The 25,052-nt window shown below is 42.2% G+C and overlaps 1 protein-coding gene across 19 annotated transcripts in view; it reads left to right on the forward strand.

Annotated features, from left to right (window-relative positions):
- The window catches only part of LOC18427367 (importin subunit alpha-9), a 66,162-nt gene that overhangs the window by 26,287 nt on the left and 14,823 nt on the right, over positions 1-25,052 (forward strand). For all 19 annotated transcript variants that reach the window (XM_020663095.2, XM_088874399.1, XM_020663099.2 and 16 more), the window contains 2 exons: positions 588-690; positions 7,362-7,546. In XM_020663095.2, the coding sequence (XP_020518754.1) occupies positions 588-690; positions 7,362-7,546 (288 nt within the window). The remainder of the gene's footprint in view (positions 1-587; positions 691-7,361; positions 7,547-25,052) is intronic.

Here is a 25,052-nt window from a genome sequence, read left to right on the forward strand (position 1 = left end):
TGTTAATTATCATACAAGGAACTTGAGAAATTTAAAGGGCCTAATTTTGTGTTTCCTTTGAACTTGAGAAACATTATTTTGTTAATTATCATGCAAGGAACAAGCTTCAAGTCTGTTATGTTTTATGGGATTAAGACGCTTACATTTTAAACTTGTACTTAGCCTTGAATATTTAGTTTTATTTTGATATTGGATATGGATGTGGATAGTGTTATGATTTTTTTTTTGTGAATGTGAATATTAGCATTTGATAGGAAATTTTTTTATTCATGAAATATTGAGGGTAATTATTGCATTTTTGCATATATTAATATGTAAATTGATTATTGTATTGTATATTTCAAACATCTTTGCTTTTCTCCTCCCTTGTGAAAGCTACATGTGCTTGGAAGCTTCTCTATATGAGATTGCTTTCGATCTTTATTGGCACTACTATTACCTTGATTGCTTAAACAAAATATATTTTCTATAGTTTATTTTCAATTTGAGGTGTCCCTATGTATTTGATTGCACATTTCCCCAATTGAGTTCCCGATGAATTGGTTTCTGTGAAGTATTTATTCATATGATGTTGTTTTCTTATGTAGTTGCTTGAGGCAGCATGGTGCCTTACAAATATTGCAGCTGGCGAGGCAGAACAAACAAAAGCTTTATTACCTGCACTACCTCTACTCGTTGCTCATCTTGGAGGTAAATTGAATTTACCCTTTTTTAATTGTTGAGCATAGCATTATGAGTATTTTTAGATAAAGTTGTTCTAGATTTTAATTATTCATTTCTTTTATTCATAAAACTTAAAGTTTGAGTACTTGATTTTGTTAGTTGATATAATCATCTTTTTTGACGATTATAAAGTTATGTATGCATATACCAAAACCACTCTTATTTCTTATTCTACGCCATACAATTAAATTTGTTGGTTTCTTGCTTACCGAAATGGCAAAACAGTTCTTTTCCTCAAAAATGTTAGACCTAAAGACTGATATGTATAGACATTCATTAAAAGTAATATGCATATCATAGAAATCAGTGCACGTGCCAAGTGGTGTATGTACAGACGATTAGAAATATTAGAATAGCCAACAAAGATAGCATGACTTTTGATGGACTAAAACAAGAGAGAGAGAGAGAGAGAGAGAGAGAGAGAGAGAGAGAGAGAGAGAGAGAGAGGCTTATTTAAAGTCACAACAACTATATTATTGTCCATTAGAGAGAGAGGCTTATTTCATCCAAAAGTCACAACAACTATACTATTGTCCATTAGTAAGGACCTGAAGCAATCTAGCAATTGCCAGTTTTGCCACGGAATATCCAATCCCTTACCAAATGAAATCAAGTGTAATATCATCTGGATGCTTGGATTTTTTGTAATATGCAGGCAGGGTTGGGAATCTGGTCGGGATGGTGGTTGATCTGACCTGGACCATTGCCTAGGTCTACCTTGTAAACTTGGTAGGGTGGGTCGAAGTCCAAAAGCATGGACCCGACCATTCCTCGAAGTCCCGGTCCAAGTCTAAGTTCACTGGACCTGGACTTTTTAAATTTTAGGAATGTATTTTAGAAATTTGTAGGGTTTTCAAGTTTGTGGGAAAAATGGACGGGTAGGATTGTGTCTCACCTTACCCTTTAAAACGAAATTCAAAAGCTCCGAAAAAGTTGACACCCTAACACACCAGTGCTCTCTTTTTACCCGTGATATGTGCATCTCTTTTTCACTCTCAAGCAAACGCCCCTCTCTCTCGCAGAGCCCCCTCTCTCTAGCATAAACCCCTCTGCTTCTCTCTCTATCTGTGACAGTAGGGCCTCTAGCAAATGATCCTCTCTCTCTTGCTTTCTCTCTCTAGCACCCCTCTGCATCTCTCTTTTTTTTTGTGATAGTAGGGCCCCTCTCTCTCTTCACTTTTTCTCTCTAGCAAGAATCCCTATCTCTCTCTGTTGCTGTAGGGCCTCTCTCGCTCTCTCGCTCTCAAGCAACCACAACAGGGCAATATCTCTCTCTCACTCAAGCGACCACATCAGGGCTATCTTTCTCTCTCTCTCTCTCTATGACGAATTCAACGAATGAGTTGATTCAAAATTTGTAATTCCAATTTTTTTTTTTTTTGAGTAAAAATGGGTTCAAGTTACCTGTGTTCATGAAGCTTTAGGTTTCTCTTTTGGGGTCTTTTGCATCCATACATAAATTCATGCCATGGTGGGTATGCTACATAGATACATACATGCATGAATTAGTGATGGCCATTGTCTAAAATGTTACTTCGATTTCAATTTAGTATTGTTTTCTGGTTTTGAAGAATTTATAAGTTTTCACAGCAGCCTCTAATGGCCATTGTATGTTCTGCACGGGAAGAGATGCAAATTAGGTACTGTAATAAAAGATGCAAATTAGACCTTGTTTAGAGAGAGAGAGAGAGAGAGAGAGAGAGAGAGATATGCAGAGGGGTTTTTGTTGTCAGAGAGAGAGAGAGAGAGAGAGAGAGAGAGAGATATGCAGAGGGGTCTAAAGAGAAAGCAAGAGAGAGGGGTTCAATATGAAAGAGGGATGTCTGCTAAAGGCTTTACTATCACACAGAGAGATGCAGAGGGGTTTTTTCTAGAGAGAGAAAGAGAGAGAGAGAGAGAGGGGGTTCAACGAGAGGGTTGTTTGCTTGAGAGAGAAAGAGAGATGCACATATCACGGGTATAGAGAGAGAGCACTAGTGTGTCAGGGTGTAATCTATTTTGGAGCTTTTGAATTTTATTTTAGAAGCTAGAGTGAGACGCAATTCTACCTGTCCATTTCTCCCACAAACATCATGGCTGTTGGGTGTACCTTTTCTCTATACACGTGGGGCGTACCCCATCTGTTTTATGTATATACACACACACACACATAAGGATTTCATTAACTGTTTAAAAAAGTAGTTTAGATGCTCATGGAATTATTGATGGGTTTTGTGGCCCTTAAAGGCCTTGAGAGCATGTAAAAGTAAAAATCATAATGAATATGTATTCCACTGGGACTGTGTTATGGCGTTTTATGATTTGTTGGTTGACTCACCTTGATTGAGCGGTCTAGATCTATGATTGAGTCCATAACCCATACCCTTGGGCATAAGCACTACAATTGAGGGATGTCGAGGTTTGATGTTGTCGGTCGGTTAGGAGACTGGTGTTCTCCTGCATGCTGTTGGAGGCTTGCAAGGGGAATAGCCAAATCCTCAACAGCCACCACATAATATGTACACATCATAGATACATTGTGGAAAATACCCAGGGTGGGTTGTGTAAATGTGCTGAGGAGAGAATCCCCTTGCACTATTGCAATACGTGCATTCATCCTTATGGATATGACTTGCTAAGGGGGGAACCTATAATCTCCACACTAGATTTATTATCCTACTATTTATTGGCGTACTTTGATGGGCCATCATAAGCCCCTGCGATTGACTTGGTTATGGGTCTCATTGGGTTGTGGGTGGTCTCTTTGGGTTGGTTTGAGAAGCTAGTCTATGAGTCACAGATTTTTAGCATTGGTGGAGTGCCTTAGAAAGTCACTTATTCTCGACCTCTAGGTACCAGTCCTCTTCTGGAACTATTGTTTTGTGTTTGGAAAATTATGAAACCCAAAAAATAATTTTTCCAAATTTTATTTGTGCCTATGATTTTTAATTCAATTAAAATAATTTTCAAGGATTAGGAATTCCTTTTATTTTACAAAAATAAGAGCATTTTTAATTCATAAAATTATTTGGTATTTTTAATTTTTATGGGACTCGCATTAGGGGCCAATGGCCATGGCCAACCACATGAGTAGGCCTCACCATGAGTTGAATGTGAACCCCATATGGGATTCACATCATGTCTCTTTCTTCCGTTCCCTTTCTTCTTATAAGACTAATTTCGTTATAAGATAAGAGAAATTTATAAAGGGAGGGGGGGGTTTAAGGATAAGGCTTTAAATAATTTTTTATTTTGATGAATTAGAGCTAGGTGGACAAAGTGGAGATATGCTACTGGAGTCTTATGTGATCATCGCATACTAATGAAACTATAAGGGAAGTTCTATAGGATGGTTGTAAGACTAACCATGCTTTATAGGATGGAATGTTGGGTGGTTGAGAAACACATATCTGTCGAATGAGAGTAGCTGAGATAGATGAGTGGCAAGACGAGAAACGATAGAATTCAAAATGAATGAATACACTTGATGGTACTTGAGGCAGTGTTTTAAAATGCGGCCGCATCGCTGCATATGCGGCCGCATCATGTGGGATGTGCTCGCATCCGCATCGCAAACTGGCGCATATGCGCTTTTGACAGATGTGGCCGCATATGCGCCGCATCAGGCCGCATCGCCCACATCTGTTTTCAAGAAAAAAATTGTCGATTTTGCCCCTCGTAGGTGGGGGGGGGGCGGGGCAAAATGGTCTTTTTGAACTTCCAAAGTTTAGGAAAACTCTTTGGGGGGTTATTATATCCCCTAAACGATGATTTTCAGCCACTTTTGTGGCTTTTTTTGCATCAAATCGAGGGGAAAAAAAATTTGACGAAAATTGTTTTTTCATCCAAATCTTCGATTTGACGGTTGTTTGATACTTGGATATTCATTTGATTCCTTTGATTGTTGATTTGGTGATGTTAATGTGAATTTGTGATAAGAAATTTGGGATTTCAGAGGCCGTGAAGAAATCGAGCACTACTTCACAGAGTTGGTAACTTTTTATTCCTTGTACAATAGTACTGTTATACTTATTTTTAGGGCAATGTCTTCTTCCCAATCTTCTAGTAACAAGGATCAGGCTTGAAAATATGCTAAACTAAAAACATCCGAAAAATAGAAATTGTGTGATATGTTTGCTCTGTCGAAATACTTACATGGGTGGTATTTCTCGACAAAAAAAGCATTTAGCCGGAATTTCTGGGAATGTAAGAGCATGCCCACAAGCTACAGATGATATAAAAGAGGAGATTAGAGAATATTTGGATGGACTGAAAAAAGATAAAGAGAAAAAAAAAAAGAACAGAAAGGAATTACTTGATGATATGCAATTATTTGATGATGTTGATGATGATGATCATGATGATGATGATGATGATGATGATGATGATGATGATGATGATGATGATGATGATGATGATGATGATATGTCTGAAGTTGCTATGAGGTAAAGGGGTACTCATACTTCAACCTCAAGAGAGAGGGTTATAAATATTGGTGGTAGTGCTAAGGGAAGAACACCTCTCTCTAAGGGGCCAATGGATTCTTTTTTCACCCCTAGCCTCGAAATTGTGGTTCAGGAGAGAAAGAAAAAAACAAAACAAACCACAATTGAAAATAAATATAAGAAAGAACAAAAGAAGTCAGTATGTAAGTGGATTGCAAAGTGGATTTACATGGCCGACATTCCTTTTAAAGCCTTATCCTTAAATATACTAGAATTCCACTTTAAAAAATTAAGTAGCCTATGTCAATATACTAGAATTCCACTTACATAGGCTACAATGTACTGCTGAAAATCAAAACTAATACCCTAGACACAACCTTGGATCTTTACGTTTACTGCCAAAGCAAATACCAACCATCTAGGAGCAATAAACAATCTTCCACTATAGTTTTGAGTACAATATATTTTATTGAAAATTAACAGAAGAATATGAACTATGACTGAAAAATAATTAAATCTACTAGGAAGATTTGCTAGAAGATGCCTGGAGTTACCCTTACAGGTCTTGATACACCCCACACCCGATTCCTTGACCGATGACGTATTTGTAATAGGTCTTGTAGGTTATTTTTGAGATAGGGAAGCTTTTAAAACAATACCTTTCAATCTATGGCTTTAGAGAGCTCAAAACTCCACTAGGGTTTATAGAAACTCTATAGGAACAAACTAGGGCAAGGCTTGAGAGTTTATTTCTCTCTTGGCTGTATGTACTGCTCTTCTTTTTCAAAAATCAGCAAACCCTAACTCTAGGGCTTCATATAGCACCACATTTTTTTCCTTTTTATGTGGCACGACACACATAAAGAAGAGAGACAGGGTGACGTGACTCCCTTTGGGGCAAAGAGAGGGGTTAAAATTTGAGAGAGAAAAAAATATGGCGTGAAGGAAAGAGAGAAAGTATGGCGTGAGAGATGTATCGTCATATTTTGAAAGGTTCAACTCATGCTTAAAAAAAAACAAATCTATGTCCCACTTGAAGTAGGATTCCATCTAGGTATGCCTATCTTAAACACATTCAATGCTTTTGTCTTGACTCCCTAACCTCTATGTGTCACCTATGTGGTGCCCCTGCCCCTCTTTGATTCTACTAGTTATCTCTCTGAATCCGGCGAAGATAGTATACTTCGACCACCTACCACCGCTCTTTTCCCTACCCCGTTAGGCGGCTCACTCATACATGATAGAGTTCATTCATACATGATAAACTTCTCTTTCATACGATGCGTGCTTCTATCCCTTGACTCACTGCCTTCTCGTGATTGAATTTGTGGACATAGAATATGAACGAAATACCGTATCTCTCTCAGGAGGAAGGAACTGCCTTAAGCATGTTAGATTGGAAAGTCTATTGCCAGCTGCATCTCTCACCTTGGGCCCAGATGCTCTATCTTCTTGATCCAACAGCCCTATCAAATGACTGGGACAATCGACTGAACTTCTGAGTACGATCTGAGGTTATAGGTTGTCAGATGCAGTGTCCAGGTATGCTAGTTTCAAGTATTTTATTTCTTTCATATGGTTGGGCTATTGTGACTTAGAAAATCTTGAATAGGATTCACAACCAAGTAGAACATTGGATTGGGATAGGAATGGGCTCTAGGCCTTTGGTTGGTCAGGTCGGCAGGGTTGTACAATATGCGGTTGAGAGTTGAATTCCTACTAAGATCCCAGGTTAACACTCAAAAAGAGAAACATGTGGATTGGTGTTTACTTGAAAGGCAGCTCGGGTGGTATTTGTTGCTGCTTTGCCACATTTGGTAAACCGAGTAAGTCTACAAAAAATGTGACTTCTATCTCATCAACAACAGCATCCAGTTCAAGTAGTATAAGTGTCAAAGCCTCTATGATGTATTGCAGTTCCATTTTTTCTCTTTTCTTGGCTGAGGGAATGGAGGGGCAAGGTGGTTGTGGACTTAATATAGCTACCAGGTTTGAGTTCTATCAACATGTCTATGTACAGGATGGTTGGAAGAGGGCATCTAGTTTGCCTAATCTATCTTTGATATACGAGCGTTTGTTGAACCAAAATTCCTTGATCTTAATTGTTGTCATGTGACATTTGAGTTTATCTATGCTTTTTGCCAAATGTTTCTTTTATTTCCTTTATAGCTATCCTGATTGACTAGATTTTTCATGTCAATATTTTCTTTGCAGACCGAAGCTCAGTTCCCATTGCTGAGCAGTGTGCCTGGGCTCTAGGAAATGTTGCTGGGGAAGGAGAAGAGCTCAGAAACATTTTAATAGCACAAGGAGCATTGCCAGCTTTGGCACGTATGATGCTTTCAGATAATGGTTCAATGGCAAGAACAGCTGCATGGGCTCTTTCGAACTTAATTAAGGTTGTGATTTTCTAGTTACTTTCTCTTCACCATCCCTTGTTTTTTCTGTCTGCAAGTGAATCTTTTTGTTACTCTTGCAGTATATAACAAATGACATTTGATTACTTTCCAGAACTTATAAGTCTGTCTCTCGCATTTATTATAAGAATGTTGCTTGTTCAATAATCTGTCTCAATCACTATGGCTTGCTTATTCAATTATCTGTCTCAATCACTTGCCATATTTTTCTTATGTGAGCCGAATCTTGTGAGAATGTGATTGTCCAGAAAACAGTTCTACCAATAAATTGACTATTTTGGTCAGATAGGCTCAAGTTTGGCCAAAAGGACCAGTTTGCAATGTTGCTTTTTGTTAGACTAATTTGGTGAAGAGTTTATTATATTCACTGGAAACTGGTCCTTATTGGCTGACATTGATAATTTGTCGATGCTAGTGTTTTCCTAACTGATTGGAACAGGGTTTAATGTTTCATTTTGTGTTGGTCAAATGAGCTATTCCAACGCTTTTTTTTTTTAAGAATATTACAGATACCCCTCTGGACCCTACTTTCTAAGCATTCCTCCAAGCGAAATAGAGAGGGGAAAACAACCAAGAGAGGGAACGGAATGGGCCAAGGGTCGAGCCAGAAGTGAACACGGGATCCGTTCCTAGGGTAGAACCGAATGTGGGCAATAAAAAAAGGCAGGGAGTGGAATATGGATTTCCAGAACCCTGAGGTTCGGTGGTGTAAGCTGGCTGGGATAAACCAAAGAGGAGCCGAAAGCCGGTATTTAGAGACAAGGATGCGATGCCAAAGTTGGTCTCCCTACATGGATAACCTCCACCACCATTGCAAAGAAGTGCGAGATTGGTGACTTTCAAGCTCCGGATCCCAAGGCCCCCGATGGCTTTAGGAAGGCAAACCCTATTCCATGGTAGAAGGTGGAATTTCTTGGAGGATCTGTCTCCCAACCACAAGAAACTTCGCATCAGTTGTTCCAAGCGTTCACGGACCGAGACCAGAAGATGGAATAGATCCATGAGGTAAACAGGGACCCCAGACAAAACAGCCTTGATGAGGGTGCGTCTCCCTACCGGAGACAGAAATCTCCCCTTTCCAAGAAGCTAACTTTTTCTTCACTTTGTCAATGACATGGCCCCACTGAGATTTACGTGGTTTCCCTAGATATAGAGGCAAGCCAAGATAGTTTGTGGGTAAGGCTTCAATTCCACAGCCCCAGCCGTCGGCAAAGGCTTGGAGGGTGGCAGGGTCGACCGAAATCCCCATCATCTTGGATTTGCTAAGATTGACCTTGAAGCCTATAGCAAAATGAAAACAGTGGAGGTAGAGAAGCAAATTGTTCACTTGGGTGGAAGATGCATCACAAAAGAGCAAGGTGTCATCGGCGTACTGTAAGTGAGTTACAGTAGGGGCCTCGGCTCCTATCTTGAAGCTAGAGACAAGACCTACCGGATATAGCCCATCTGTGGATCTGCTGAAAACCTCTGCTGCTATAGCAAAGAGAAAAGGGGACACAAGGCCCCCCTATCTAAGGCCCCTATGTGACTTGAAGGAGCCTTGAGGTGCGTTGTTGGTGAGGATAGAAAAATAACGGCTTCGAATACATCTTCGGATCCATTTTCTCCACTGTGCCCCAAAACCCATCCTGGTTTTGGTTTCTTCGAAAAGGTCGCAGTCAACATGGTCGTGCACCTTCTCCCAATCAAGTTTTATGATCAAGCCTGGGGTTTTGGCGACAAACCGCTAGTGGAGGCTTTTGTGGGCAGTTAAAGCCCCATCAAGGATCTGCCGGCCCTTCACAAAAGCGCTTTGGTTGTCGGAAATGACAGAGCCCAAGACATGTTTGAGACAGGTCGCGAGGACCTTAGCCAGGATTTTATATGAGGTGTTGATTAGGCTTATGGGCCTAAAGTCCTTAAGTTCTGAGGCCCCTTTGATATTAAGAATAAGAGTGATGAAGGTGGCATTCATGCCCTTATTGATAATACCCCTCTCGTGAAACTCAGCAAAGAAGACCAGAAAATCCAAACGAAAAATACCCCAATATCAGTTGAAAAGGGCCACTGGAAAGCCATCAGGGCTAGGGGCCCTATCTTGGCCAAGCTCTTTGATTGCCCGAAGGATTTTGAGTTCGTCGAAGCTCCTTTCGAGCCAGGCGGCCTGGGCCTCAGAAAGAGAGGTCATCCATGATGGGGACAGGTCTGTGAGGAGAGCGTAACAAATGTTGGAAGTACTCAAGGATGGTACTATCAATAGTGAAGGGGTCATCAAGGGTGATGCCCTGATGAGAGATGAGGACAATAGAGTTGTCTCGTCTCTTGCAATTCGCAATTTTATGAAAGAACGTTGTGTTGAGATCTTCGTAATTCAGCTATTTGACTCTAGATCTCTGCGCCCACTAGATCTCATCTTTTCTGAGGACTTGGAGATCAGACTTTAGTTGGAGTCAGGAGGTTCCATCTTCAGGTGTGGGGGTGTGAGAGTCCTCCACGAGATCCAAGTTGTGAATGGAAGTGAGAGTGGAAGACTTAAGGGCTTGAAAATTCCCCCGGCAGATTGACCCTCCAAGCCTTTAGGGATGATTTGAGTAGCGAGAGTTTCTTATGGAGTCTGAACCCTGCCCAGCCCAGGGCTAGGGGGCAATAGGATGTCCACCAACTGACCAAGCAGATTTAAAGTTTGGTTCCTCGGCTCAGAGAAATTTAAAGCGGAAGGGTCTGGACCACTCAAAACAAGGTAAGTGTCCAAGAGTATGGGTTTGTGATCAGAGATGGTTCGGGGGAGGGCAGAAGAAATAGAGTCAGGAAAAGAAGTGTCTCAGTCCTGCGAGCACATGAACCTATCCAACTTGGATCGAGCGGCTGAATTCGACCACGTGAAAATAGCCCCCTGGAGGGGGTTGTTGCTAAGTTCATGTCTGCCAATGAAATCAGCAACAAAAGCATGCTCGGCGTGACGGAGGAAGAAGAACTCCGTTCGTGGGACCATCTTGCGAGTTTGAAGTCACCACCGATGCACCACCGAGATGGGAGGAGAGCAGCCGCAACGTCCAATTCCTCCCACAATGCGGATTGGTTGGTATTAGGGCCTAGACTGCTGAGAACTTCCAAGGGTGGTGGTCGAAGATGCGGTTCAAGGAGATAGTCACCGCGTGCGTTGCGCTCCTAGCCTGAGTCAAGGAGGAGTGAGTCAGGTCCCAAACAACCCAAATACCTCCGCGGAAGAGCCTAAGGCTGGCAAGGCCTTTCATTGATAGGGCCTCGCCCCCATACCCTCCTGATCAATTAAAGGGCAGGTTCAGGTTACTTGGCATCAATCAGAGCCAGTAGTGTCAGGGATAATTTGGAACAGAAGTCCCACATAGCTTGGTTTTTTTTGGGGGTACCAAGGCCCATGATATTCCAAACTAAAACTTTCATCGACTTGGGAGGGACTGCGACATCCTAGACGGGTGTCAAGGAGAGGTGGACACCAAGGGGTGTGTGGTGTCCTGAGTTGGCGCATCGTCCCTCCCATAGTGGTCGTAATTTATGTTGCAAGAGAGGTTGGCTAGTGCTCAAGAGCCCTTTTTACTTACTTTGCACCTAGTTTGAGCCTCAGATTTGAAGAACGCTTTGACATCTTCAGGGGAGCCATCAAACTTAAAACTCACCCCCTTCAAAACATCTGCCGCATTGCCCTAGGCTTTCTCCAAGGCCAAAAAGAAACTAGAGGTCGCGAAGGGGGCTGGGTGGTCCAAAGAAGAGGAAGAGGCCGAGGTAGCCGAAGAGAGATGGGTCTCAAAGGGAAGAGGGGCCAAAATGGGGTTGGGGCCAACAAGGAAACAGGGGGAATGAAGCGGTCCCCATCCGGGGGAGAAGAGGGAGGGTCCAAATGAATAGAAGGAGGAGAAGAGGAGGCACGAGGGGCAGGAGAGTGAGAGAGAGAGAGGGGGAAGGGTCGGTCGGAGGGGCCAGCCCACTTGAGAGGTAGAGGCAGGTGAGAAGGTAGGAACAAAAGGCGAAGCAGGGGACGGAGACGAGGGAAGCGAAACCAGGGGTGGAGGAAAAAAAACGGAAAGGGGCGAGGGGGCAAAGAAATGGAACAAAAGGAGGGTTGTTCACCTAGTAGAGATGGGAGCCCGAGGGGTTAGGCCAACTAACAGAAGGGGGATAATAAGAGAGGAAGGCTAGAATGAGAGGAGGAGGGGCCAAGGCAAAGGAGGTGAAGGAGTGGACAAGAAAAGAGACCGGGGGAGCGAAGAAATAAGGGGAGGGGTGAGATGGAAAATCGGGTTAGGGGGGTGGGGAGGACGACCGGACAGAGAGACTAGTAGGGGGAGAGTGGTGAGAGCATCTCCCACAACAAAGGTGAAACCGCCAAGGCATCGTCGGAGAAGAAGGAGAGCCAGGAGAGGGCGAGCAGTGGGGAGAAGTTAGTAGAGGGGAAGAAGGGGGAAGAGAGGCGAGAGGGGTGGGAGAGCCATCAAGGAAAGGGGGAAGAGGATAGGAAGGGCTAGGCAAAAGTCCTTGGGAGAAGGGAATGATAATGGAGCGATAGGAGGGGAAGGGATAGGAGGAAGCAGGGAAACTATGGGAGAGGTGGCGGTAGGGGAGAGAGAGAGGGGGAAGACGAGGCAACAAGCGAGGGGAAAGAGAGGAGGACCATCAAAGACGAAGAAGAGGAAGGGAGAGAGAGGCGAAGGGGTAGCAGACAAGGGGCTTGAGAAAGAGGAGAAAGGAAGAGGATCCGGGGAAGGAGATGGCTCAGGGCTCGACGAGGGTGGGGAGGACGGATAGGGTACAAGTGGAAGCAAGGGCGGGGGGGAGGGCCGGCAAGGCGGCGCGGGCTGCCAGGTGTCAACAACAAGGGGGAGGCAAGGGGGATAGGTGAGGGAAAAGAGGTGGGCAAATGGGGGGAGGGGTTAGGTGAGAGGCAGGACGTGACAAGGGGGCAGGCCAGAGAAGGAACAGCAGACGGGGGCATAGGGGATAGAGTCCCGAGAACTTCACACGAGCCATCCTCGGGATCCCCAGAGAGGCCACGTCCCTCAAGACGATACACGAAACAGGAAGGCGGCGCGACAATGACCATGGGGATGGCAGAAGACATCTCATGATGGATTGAAGCAGGCGGCCCATGTGGCAAGAAACCACCCACATGAGAAGGGCACACAGGTGTTAGCACAATGGAGCTCAAGGTGGCAGGGACAGGTGTCACACCAACATTGCCCGAGGATGGTACTCCACTCCCGTTGTCTACAAGGGGACGTGGCACAGAAACCAAAGTCGAGAGGGTCGTCAGCTTAGGCTCTTCCTCTACCGGAGAAGGTGGTGGAGCACCTGAAGGAGCCACGGCTGGCGACGGAAGCAATGCCAACGGGGGCGCAACGGTCGAAGGTGGCAAGTACAAGCATCAGGCTTGACTCCTAAGTGTTTGCGGTGAACTCGAATCCAGTCCTAATGGGCTGGAGGACTGCGAGTTGTCAAGGCGCACAAGGCATTAAGAGAGGTCGGGTTTCAAGATAGGGAGATGCAGAAGAGCTCGCCTTCTAAACAAACACACACAAGGAAGGGGGTATCAATGAGGGGTCCAGTACCTCGACCAAGAACAGGATCGCCCCTAGCAGGAGGTACTCGCAGGATTGCCAGTTGGTAGCCAAGACCTTACCACAATTGGACCCAATGGAAACGAAGGAGTCGGGGTGCCAGGCTTAGAGAGGGATGTCGTTAATATGAAACCAAATCCTATAGGAGGGGGTCGCGTCCAGGGATAGGCCCAGGGAGCAACTGAGAGAGCGACACCTTTGACCTGGCCAAGTGGAGATTGGAGAGCCTGGGAGGCAGGTCAGGAGAGGAAAAGAAGAAGAGGATTCTCCCATGAGAAAAAAGACGGCAAGAAAGATTAGGATCAAGCCAAGCAGAGTGAGCTCAACGTTCGATCCCTCTCAGGTCGTTACGATAGGGTTATAAGGAACCCACGAAAGCCGAGTCCAAGTAGAGGGAAGAGGCAGGGGGAGGGAAGGGACGAAGAGGTAAGACGGAAGAGGAGTTGAGGTAAACGGAGTTGAGGGCGGCAAGGGAGGGAGCGAGGTGGAAGAGGAACCAGGAGGAGGCGGAGGGCAAGAAAAAGAGGAGGCAGACGCGGCTGAAGGCTTGACTAGGTTAGCATAAGAGCGGTAGAGAGGGGGAGAGTGGATAGAGGCGGAGGGATGGCCAGAGGGGCGAGGAACTTTACCCTTGGATATCGCCATCACTCAGTTAACCGATCCTACCGTTGGCCTTTTCTGTGGGTTTTTTGAAGAGTTGTTTCATCTCTGAACCTCAGATGATCTCATTGACAAACTGATGTTGTTCAACCAGCTTCAATTTGAAGGTGTGTACAGATCGTTGAAGATCGTGGATCACTTATATTGCATCACATTGTATATACTAAGTGTAGTGTATCATATATAATAGGGTAGCATATAATATCATAGAAGGTGAGGTGATGTGTTACACTTTGTGTAGTTTCTTGCTATGCAAATTACGTAGCATATCATGCTACGCAAGTGAACCTCATGTTGCATATATGTGCGTGTGTGTGTTGCGAATACTGAATGAAGGATAAAAGTTTTCCTTTTGCCTCTTTTGAGTGTTTTACAATAGGGGACTCTACTGGGATAGCGACCGAATCACCTTACCCACCTCTAATTATCTGTCAAGTCAACAATGATGGGAACAAGGAGCCTTAAAGTAGTCAAGAAATTCAACCCCACATGGGGTTCTTCCCTGATCATTGAAGGAGAGTAAAAAAATGTCATCCATTGTGAATCAAAAATTTCCCCCAGCACCTGGAGACTTGAGCCCATTTTTATCTAACATTTGAAGGCCTCTTTAAGTCAATTTCTTGCATACTTGGAGAGCGGCCAACCCTGCCACTGATTTGCTCGCAAGAACACTACGAAGGGGACTGCCACGCAGTCGAAGTAGAGAGCAAATCTTTGGAAAAACTGCCACAATCGGTTAGCTTTTACATGCTATAACCTCTCTCCTCTTTCCTACAGTATCTATCCTCTTTTCTCTATACTCTCTACCCTTTCTACCCTCTACCCCCTCTCTCTTCGTTCTTAAATTACCATGTACAGCCCCAATTTGGTACCTCTCATTCCTTTCACTCACACTTGTGTATGAGGATTCCTTTTCCACTCTACACTTGTTGCTTGCCTTTCTAAAGCCCCCTACCTAAGTGGTGTTTCTGTAACTAACTGAAGATGTTATAGATATTATTACAAGTTTATTCATATAAGTTTATTATTATAAGTTTATAATGCAAACGGATCATGTATGAGCCAAAATACGTTCTACAACGCTTTAACTCTAGATAGTCATCCTTCAGAGTTGAGACAAACTAGACATATTGGGATGCATCCCCTAATGACTCCATGTCACCCAGAAAATTCCACTTTATGCAATCTAACACTTGGCAAAGCAAATGTGCAATATGCTAATCGGTGCTTCACTTCTTTCATACCTCCCTGGATAACCCCCCATCTTCTACCATGTAGGCCCCATAGTCATATCACAACATGACCAATGATACTAGCCCTTGCAGCTCAACAATACCTCACTACATGTCACAACCACCATACATACAAATAGTGTCAACCCCATATGTGCCCTATAAAGCTAACTTAATCATGTGACAAGAAGCTGACCACATTCATTACCCATGCAGCATTAGTTCTACCCTTTTGAAAAATCCTCTCTGACACCTGCAATGGTGAGAGACAAAGCTTCCCACCCCATCCTCATGTGCCACCATAATGATGCCCCAAATCAAGTGATAAGAGATTAATGTCATCCTTTTTGCATATGGTATCAACTGCCCTTCACTTTACACCTCCAAATATTTCCCCACACTTCATTTCCCCTTCCCTTTAAAATTCAAAAGTTAGCACCTAAGGCCCTTTATTCAATCCCAAACCAACTAAATTGCCATCTTTTATCGCAAAACAATACGGTATACGGATTATTCTGCAAGTGCACTCATGTGCTATACGTCCTCTCCATTGCTTAAAAACTCCTTCACATAGTTGTTGGGATTGGGAGTGAATTCGAAGCAAGACAGTGATCGAGAGCTGGGGGACTGTGAAAGGCTAGAAGATCCCTATGGTCGGGAATGTTGTCTGTTCAATATATATTTTAGGGATTGAGATCTCTAAATGTTAGGGATCTTGATCCCAAGTTTTTGCGATCTCGATCCCAACCTTCAAGGATCTTGCTCTTAACTTTAAACCATAGTTAAGGGAACCGTGGGGGTAGGGTGGCGTTCCCGCTCCTAAACCTCGATCCCATTGTTCCTCCTAGGGATCTCGTAGGGACCCCGGTTTTTCAATTTTGGGATCTCGCTCCCAAATAAAGGGGATCACGTTCCAACCATTAGTGGATTCCAATACTATTTCGAAATAGATTCCCACTCCCATCAAATATGGTCCAAGGCTTTGGTACATTATAATCTTGAATTCCATATATTTAGAATCTACTTTCAAAATTAGATGAATCTAGTTCCACAGTATTCCTACACCTCTCTCTCTCAATTCCTACACCTCTCTCTTTCCCTATCCCTTTTTATATAAGTGGCAAGTTTTATAACAGAGCAACAAATTCAGTATTCATGCAAATGGAAAGTTTTATAACAGAGAAACAAATTCACTATTCATGCTCTGATCAAATACCAGATTGTCCAATAAAATGTCAAATCAAGACAAAGTAACCAACATAACATTCATATTCTGATCCAGAATCCAAATTTATCACAAATCTTAGAAATTCAATGCATCGAAACCCATGCAACATTCGTGTTTCAACTGGCACAAATTACAAAATATATACGAAAAGCAAAAAAAAGGCATTCATCTTGTCACTATCTCTCCACTCTCACTCTCTCCCTCGCTCTCACTCTCACTCCTCCCTGTGCACACCTCTCTCTCTACTGCACCCAACTCTCTCTCTCTCTACAATGCACACACACACAACTCTCTCTACTTCACACACACAACTCTCTCTACTGTGCACACACACACACCTCTCTCTCTCTACTGCACACACTCAACTCTCTCTCTCTCTGTCTTATGCACACACAAGAGTCACAAAAGTACACAAGGAAAGAGCACAAGCACACATACATGTAGGGTGGGAGAGTTGGGAGGACCGACCAGATTCACCAGAATGATCGCCACATGTTAATGGCAAAGGAGCTGTGTGAGCTGGTTTTGGGTCCAAGGTTAATGTAGAGGGAAGGGGAATTGGCCGGGGAAGAGGGAAGGTGGAAGGGGGTACGTGTTGGTGATCTAAGCATGTAGTTGATTAAATAAAATAAAAAAAACCCAATTTGTGTACTTGTGGATTTGTTTTTTGGATTTATGTGTAAAGAATATCTTGGTGGTCTGAGGGACTAAATTATTAAAGTTATACCTCTAATAGGATTTGGAGTATATATAAGAAGAATGGAGTACATAAGTATATTATGGACTATCTAATAGAGTGATCTATACTTTTAGCATTATCAAGTAGTGTATAGGCACTTGATGTATCAAATTTTAGTAATATAAATTTATTTAAATAGGGTATGTCATACACATTAGATTTGGGACTAAGGACCACAGACTAAGTAACAAAACAATCCATACTCTTTAGATTTATCAAGCATATAGGCATGTGCTGCATAAAAATATGGTTTGAGGCACTTATTTAAACATAGGATGTCATACATATTACATTTTGGACTATGGACCACAGACTCTATAGTAATGTGCCTAAAAGTATTTAATATTTCATCAAGTAGCATGGATGCATCAAGTAGCATGTATGCCTGGAAATAGGGCATTATGGATTTATTTAATTAGAGGTTGTCATACGCTCCTGTGTACATATTGGATTTTGGAGCATGGACTATGGACATATACAGTAAAGTGTTTAGTAGTATTTAGCATTTATCAAGTAGCATGTAAGCATGTGATGTATAGAAATGGGGCACTATAGATTTATTTAACTAGAGGATAGGATACATATTGGACTCGCTCCCTTAACCAATGGTATTTGTGAACCTTGGGGCCAATCAACTGAGGACCTTGATTCCTATACTTGAAGAATCTCGATATTAGAACAAGAGCAACCCCGTTATATGACAAACGGAAACCTCGATCCCTCGATCCCTTAATCAAGGGAACCCGTCGTAGCTCTACTTGACAACCTCGTTTAAAGAGTAGTGGAGGTTAGATTCTTGCCAGTCAAATCCTCGAACCCATCGATATGGGATCGCGCTCCCATAAACCTAAGGATCTCATTCCCTGTCTTGTTCATTGTAGGGATGCCGATCCCAAACCCAAGGAACTTCTGCAATAGGGAGGTTCGGCGATTCCCAAACTGATCGCGCTCCCGTCTCCAACAACTATGCTTTAAACAATACTTTAGGGCTATGCAAACTCTTTAAACTGAATATCTTTTTGTTTATAGATAACAAGCACTGCAATTAAATTATCAGTACAGTTGCATTGCTCGCTGGCTTGAAAATCAACATTTTGGTCATTGTCTGGGTCTTTATGGTAGGGATCAAGATCCCTAATAGCGGGCGTCAAGATGCCTAATGGGGGGGGGGAGGGGGGGGGGGGGGGGGGGGGGGTTGTTCGAGATCTCAAAATTGAAAATTTGAGTATTTTTCTACCCTTCCAAAAGAAACCATCTTCTCATCTCACCTCAGATAGTTTCTCATCTCACCCCAGATCAACAAACACCCCGACATGTAGCACTCCTTAGCTTTGCTTTCTTTCCACGCAACATTCGCCCTCCATTTCCCCGTGACAATACTACAGCCTCCAAGACTGGCCAGCGTATCTGTAGAGTTCACACCAACTACTTCCCTATCCTCCAACGGATCCGTCCTCCCCAATCCCTTGATTTCCATTCTTTGGCCTCCTTTTCTAGTGCCCATGACCACTGCTCACAATCTACCATAAAACTTTCATTTGCATCAGGATAGTTTAACGAAGCAACACTACTCGAGCCATGAGGATTTTACAAGGAAAAAAAAAAAAAAAAAAAAGACTTTGGGGACTTTTTCACCAATAAAACTTGTTGCTCCTACCTTCTTGCTACCCTTTAACCAAATCCTCATTGCGCCTCTCAAGTACTAGAGAGGTAAGCTTCCCTTTAGCTTCCCCGATACCAACCCTTAGATTTTCTACCTCATTGTTGATCCATTTCTGATGTCAGCTTCCCCCTAATTTTCAACTGCATGCCCTTTTCCTCTTTCCTCACCTTGCCTACAACCATCCATGACATCATAACACCATTTTCAGAAACTGAATAACAAAAAAGTAGGGCTCGCAATGGGCCAGGTGGCCCGGCCTGATTGCCCCAGTCCTAAAAAGGTAGGGCCTCAGCCACAAAATGTGGCCTAAGGGCCAGGTCAAGGCCTAGCCGCCATGACCTGAGGGGGCCAAGGCCATGACAAGGCTGGTTCGGTCCTGACCAGGGCCTCTTTCAAGTCTAGCCTATTGCCAAGCCCAAACAGAAGCAAGACCTGAAGCGCCCTCCCCTCAACATCAATCTCACTTCGACCATAAGACAACACTAGACATTCACATATTCTCTCTCTCTCTCTCTCTCTGTCTCCCTGTCTCTCTATTCCTCCCTCTGTTGGTGCCTTCCTTGTCTTCATCACAATATCATATCCCACCTAGAGAGAGAGACAGACAGAGAGAGCGAGAGAAAGCAACAAGCATAAGAACGATACTTAGAAGAGGCATAGGTTAGAGAGAGCCTTCATGCAGCTCCACCACCACAACTTCAACACTGAAATATAATAATTGGAATAATTAAAACTAACAAAGTGATAATTGAATGTGATTGAGTCACCATAAAAAAACAAAAAATGTACAATAATAGGTGGAATATGACAGCAACACATGCTAATAGCTCTTAATCTGAACACACAATAACAAATACTCAAGCATAAAAAAACTAGAAGCGCCATGTTCAATTAGCATGGCACATCAAGCTTCTCACACATAGAAAACAAGACATTTCAGCAGTATCTATAAAAGTTTACTTATTGACATAGACTACAAAATAACTAATCATACAAAAAAGCGAAAATTTTAGATACCTTGGGCCCTAATTTTTAGGGCTCAAGGTATCTAAAATTTTTGCTTTTTAAACCTGTTCTTGGGCCCAAGGTATCTAAACCACACTATTAACCCCAACACCGTTTGTTTTTTTTTTTTTGGGTAACTCAGTGGGGGAGAAGGCCTCCTACCCATTTTTCCATTAATAAAAGAGCAGAGAAAAACAATTAACGTACAACCCTATAGTAGGGCAATTGCGCCAGATCATGTAATAAAAAAGAGGAAAGAAAATTTGGTGGTCTATGGCGCCACACAGTGGCACCGGGGCCAGCAGATGCCCTCTTGGCGAGGGCATCAGCAACCATGAAAGTGGTATGTCAGTGGGGATTTGGGCCCCTACCCTTTGGTGAGAATGGAGTCAGACTGTTATTCTGGCCAAACAACCACCCTCACGGAAAAGTTACGAAGTTGATTCTTTTGGACAAAAATACCCCTCATTTTAATCCATGTTTCTCTTTTTCTTATCACGCTCCAATTTTCAAAATTTAAATATCAGAAGCTATTTCTGCATATTTGTGCCAAACAAGCACACTTGCAATATAAGCTAGTCCGGCACATTTTTGTGCAAAACAGGCACAATTTTAATATTTCAATACAAGCCAATCCGGCAAATTTTGTGCCAAACAAACACAATTTTAATATCAGAAGTTGGTCCAGCACATTTTGTGTTGGACTACCACATTTTGTAAAAAGCCAGTTCAGCATATAACTAGCACATTTTGAAGATCAGAAATCGATCCAACGTATTTTTGTGCCGGGTCGGCACATTTGGGCATCACATTTTGTTAATGGGTGCTAGAATAATATTCTTAACATATAGGAGAAAAATTGTTATCCCTAAGGAACTATAGTGGGGAAGTAGTGAATAGTTTTGAGAGCTTTACGTAAATCCAACACGCAAAATGACTTGTCAAAATCTATTGGAGGTTTTTTTAATATATGGATTTTATTAAATGACAAACCATAGACTTGATGGTAATGCCCAGGGGTAGGTCGCATATGCACTCTCTCTTTTAAATGTCCATAAAGAAACACATTATTCACATTAATTCGAGAGAGAGTCCATTGGCGAATAGCTAAGAGGGCAATTACCGTACATACTGTGGTTATGTTAGCTACTGGAGCAAATGTAGTCTTTGCTATATTCCTGCTTGTAGTATTGAGCAACTAGCCATACTTTATATCACTCAATCCCTCAATCAGATCTGAGCTTCATAGAGAAAACCCATTTACTTCCAATGATAGCAATGTTTGCAGGGCAAGTCACAAGATCCCATGTATCATTCTCCAATGAGGCACTATCTCTGCATCCATGGCCTCTTTCCAGCATGGTATGATAGAGGGTTCTTGATGGGTGGAATGAATGTCATTTGAGTCAACGAAGGCAAGCAATGATCTAGGAAGTAAACAAAGATCTAGGTGGTTAGAATAATTATCAACAACATCAAGAGAAGTAAACAAAGATCTAGGATAAAGTGAAAAACCAAAGTCATCTGGAGAAAAACCAAGTCAGGAGGATGAGTTATAAGTTTGGGACATTGTAATTGGTTATAGCTATAAGAAGAAGCTGAGTTAGAGAAGGAAGAGGGAAGAGAATCACTTACAGGTAGGGTGGAAGATTGACTTTGCTCACGTTAATGAATTGAAGGAGATATGGATTGGTTCTATTCTCCCCATCGCTGATATACCAAAAGTTGTGGTGGTTTATTGGTGGTGAATCTAAAAAATTGGGTGGAGAGATAGGGGAATTAGAGGAAACTGGTACGAAAGGAGCAAAAGAACATGTAGATTCAGCCATAAAAAATAATAAAAGAGGCTTTCTAGAAAGACAACATAGCAAGACACAAATATGACAAGCTATTGGATCATAATAGAGAAATCCCTTTTGTTCAGCACGCTAACAAACAACAATACAAATGGTTGCTTAACCAAAAACATTTGTTTTTCCATGTGCAAGAAGATGAACAAAACCAACACATAAAAAACTATGTAAGAGAGAATAATTAGGATGAAAATGAAATAATAAATAATATGGAGATGGTTTATGGCAAAGCTGAGTATGGGAGACAATTTACGAGATAAATAGCTGTGGATGCATCATCAACTGAAAAAATCATGAGCAATATTGGAGTCGTGCATGAGGATCTTGACAACTTCCAGGATATGATGGTTTCTCATCACAATTATGCTATTTTACTGTGGAGTTTAGGGACAAGTTTTATGTGATTGGATACTTTTGAGTTTCAAATATTCTTAGAAATCATGTGATAGGTATTCTCTGCTAGAGTTTGATTGTAGAAGTTTTATTTTTGTACCAACTGGATCGCGACAATGGAAAAAGATGTTTTGAAATGGAAGAACACTACAGATTTATTTCCCATAAAATATTTCCAGGTGTAGTGTGTACAATCATCGATAAACAAAAGAGTTGTACCCCATTTTAGATAAAGTTGGAGCATAGTTACTAGGTTCTTCCAAGGAAGGGGCTTTATCAGTCGTATGGTTGTTGCAGTCTACATTGATGTACATTGGGCTGCTTCTCATACTGATAGAAGGTCGACTAAAGGTTTTTGTACCCTTGTTGGTACTAATATAGTTAATGGAAGAGTTAAAAAAAAAATGTATTGGCCAGACAGGACACTGCGCATGGAACATGTGAAATTATGTGGGTTAGAACTATACTGGCTGATCTTGGAGCTAAAATTTATTTACCAGCTAGTCTTCATTATGATATTGAAGCAGCAATCCACATTGTTGACAACAATTTTTAATGAAAAAAACACAGCTTATTGAAGCGGGCAATCATTTCATAAGGAAAAGGTAGTCACTGAAGTTTTTTGTACTCCTCATGTCAAATCAAGAGACCAACTAGCAAATATCTTCACAAAAGCAATTACACGTGATAGAGTACATGCTATAGTTGTCAACCTGGACACGTTAGTATCTATATTCCAGCTTGAGAGAGAGAGAGGCATAAATGGAGTGCATTATTTAAAACGGATATAATGTAGGTGTAATTATTTCTACATCAATAATTTGAAAGGATATAATGCAGGAGGAATTATTTCTCCATCAACAATTTATAAGTGTGACCACTGCAATTTAACAGACTACGGCACATGTTATGTCTAGGTTCTCTCACAACTCTCTCTCTCTTCCCCCCCCCTCCCCCGTCTTTTTCCTCCTCCTTATCTTTCTTTCTTCTCTTATTTTATTTTTCTCTTACAATACTGGTCTCATATTAACAGTTTCACATGTAGATCTAGATCTTCATTTCAACAGGTGTCGCCAGTAGTATGTCATCAAAGTTGGGCTCTAATCAATCTTCTCATTCTTATTGGAACCTACCAAGAAGTAGGATTCCATATTTGTGTTAAAGGATTTGTATTAAAAGCATCAGGCACTTCCATTTGTAGGGGTTACAAGGTAGCCGGGATCTCTTGGCCATAGTCATGGGCCTGTCAAGGCTGTTCGCACATCTTTTGAGGATGCCTATGCAGGGGTGTGAGGAAAGACTGCATTGCTTTAGTTGGGGTTTTCTGTGGGGCTCTTTTTTTTTTCTATTTTTGTGTTTGGTGGGTGGGGTGGGTGGGGTGGGGGGGGGGGGGGGGAGGAGAGTAGTAGTGTCAAATGCTAGGGTGGGAGCAATTTCAGTGGTGGTTGCATGACTTGGGGGTGGAAGAAACCATAGGGGGCTTTTGCGGCTCCTGAAGTCTTGGTGGGAGCCAAGCCCCAAAGATGTAGAAATTTGCAATCACCATCTACAACTTCGACGGAATGGATTGTGAGTGCTAAAGTGTGGGAGATACAAGGTTGGACTTCTTAAAAAGTTCCAGCTATTTATTGCAAAAGCCAGAAGACCACCTTACAATAAAAAGGCTCTCTCTCTTAAAACTATTTATATCTCTCCAAGATATTTTGGAGAAATAAGATAGACTCAAAACTAAACAAAATAGGCATACACCGAGAAATGTTGCTGCCACATAAGAACCAGGGACTCGAAGACAATTGAAATTATGCAGGCTGAGACAACAAACTGGTTTCACCGCCTCATGACTTCTTACACCCTTTACTGTTTTCCTAGACGATAGCGCACCTAGTTTGAAAACCAGGAACCCTTTTTTCGAAGTTTTTTGGAAAAATTGTAGAGGTACATGTTGGGGGATGACAAAGAAGCAAGGTTTTATCTCACATCTGTCTTCAAAACAGCACACAAAATGGAATCTCAACCATGCACCTCTCTCTCTCTTCCCTCACTTTGCTTTCGAGGGTTTTTCTCTAGCCCTTAAGCACTCCACATGCCTCTCTTTCTAGGATTTTGGATGAAAAAAAGAGAATGAATCAACAAGGGGAGAGGGTATGCCTTTATAAAGGCATGGTTGAGGGTACACATGGAAATAGAGTTCGTCTTCTCTAGAAGTGAGAAACTTGAAGGTTAAGAGATTAAGTTTCAACCCTAAATTAGCCATTATGATCTAAGGGTTGGATTTACACCATTATCCCTAGTAGGAACCTTCCCAACAATCTTCCAATTGAGCCTTCCTAGGAATCCATATAACCTAGGAATCCCAATCCTTTTAGAACTTGTGCTATCTTACCATACCCCTTTTCCTTTGAAAACAAATCTAATTCTCCTAGGATTCATAGAATCCGAGAAGATTTAGTTACCCACCTCAAACCTTCTAGTGCTTACAAAAAACCAAAACACAAGCGGCCCATGGGCCCCACATGTGGGCTCAACATGACACCTATTGAAGTGGGTCCCCATGTGCCCCAATGTGGCCTCATTCGTGGACCTCACATATCTGTTTAAAAGGCGAACGTGACAAAAATAATCATCCCCTTTTAAGTTCCAAATTTTGTTCCCTTAACAAAAAAAATTATAATTTCAAGAAAGTCCTTTCTTTAATATTTTCCTGAAAAAATATGATTGAGGTGATTAAAAATAATTTCCTTTTCATTTAAAACCATGAAAAAAATATGAAATATATCATTGGAGGATTGAGCATGCCTTGGGAAAAAATAATTCCTTTTGTGTTAGGCATTCCGAGATAACACTCAAATCAATATGTACCTGTAAACTAACCCAATGAAACCATGACCCTCAAGTACTCTCGTGCTAGGGACTCTTGATTAGTCCCTCAAAGCCAGCCAAGAAGCAGATAAGATCACAAGTTCACCTGGGATTGCAAGTGTGCTGGGACAAGTCATATCCAGCTGATGAATGTCAGCACTGACTTTTATCTACTTATTTGAGGTATCATTATAAGTAACAATGGCCATTCTCTAACACATACGCATGCCATCCAAAATCCATGGTTGAATTGTCGAAGTTAAGGCCCTTGTCCTTACACGCCCAA

Source organism: Amborella trichopoda, chromosome 8, assembly GCF_054954075.1.
Source record: "Amborella trichopoda isolate Santa Cruz 75 chromosome 8, AtrichopodaSantaCruz75HAP2 v2.0, whole genome shotgun sequence".
Classification (NCBI taxonomy): domain Eukaryota; kingdom Viridiplantae; phylum Streptophyta; class Magnoliopsida; order Amborellales; family Amborellaceae; genus Amborella; species Amborella trichopoda.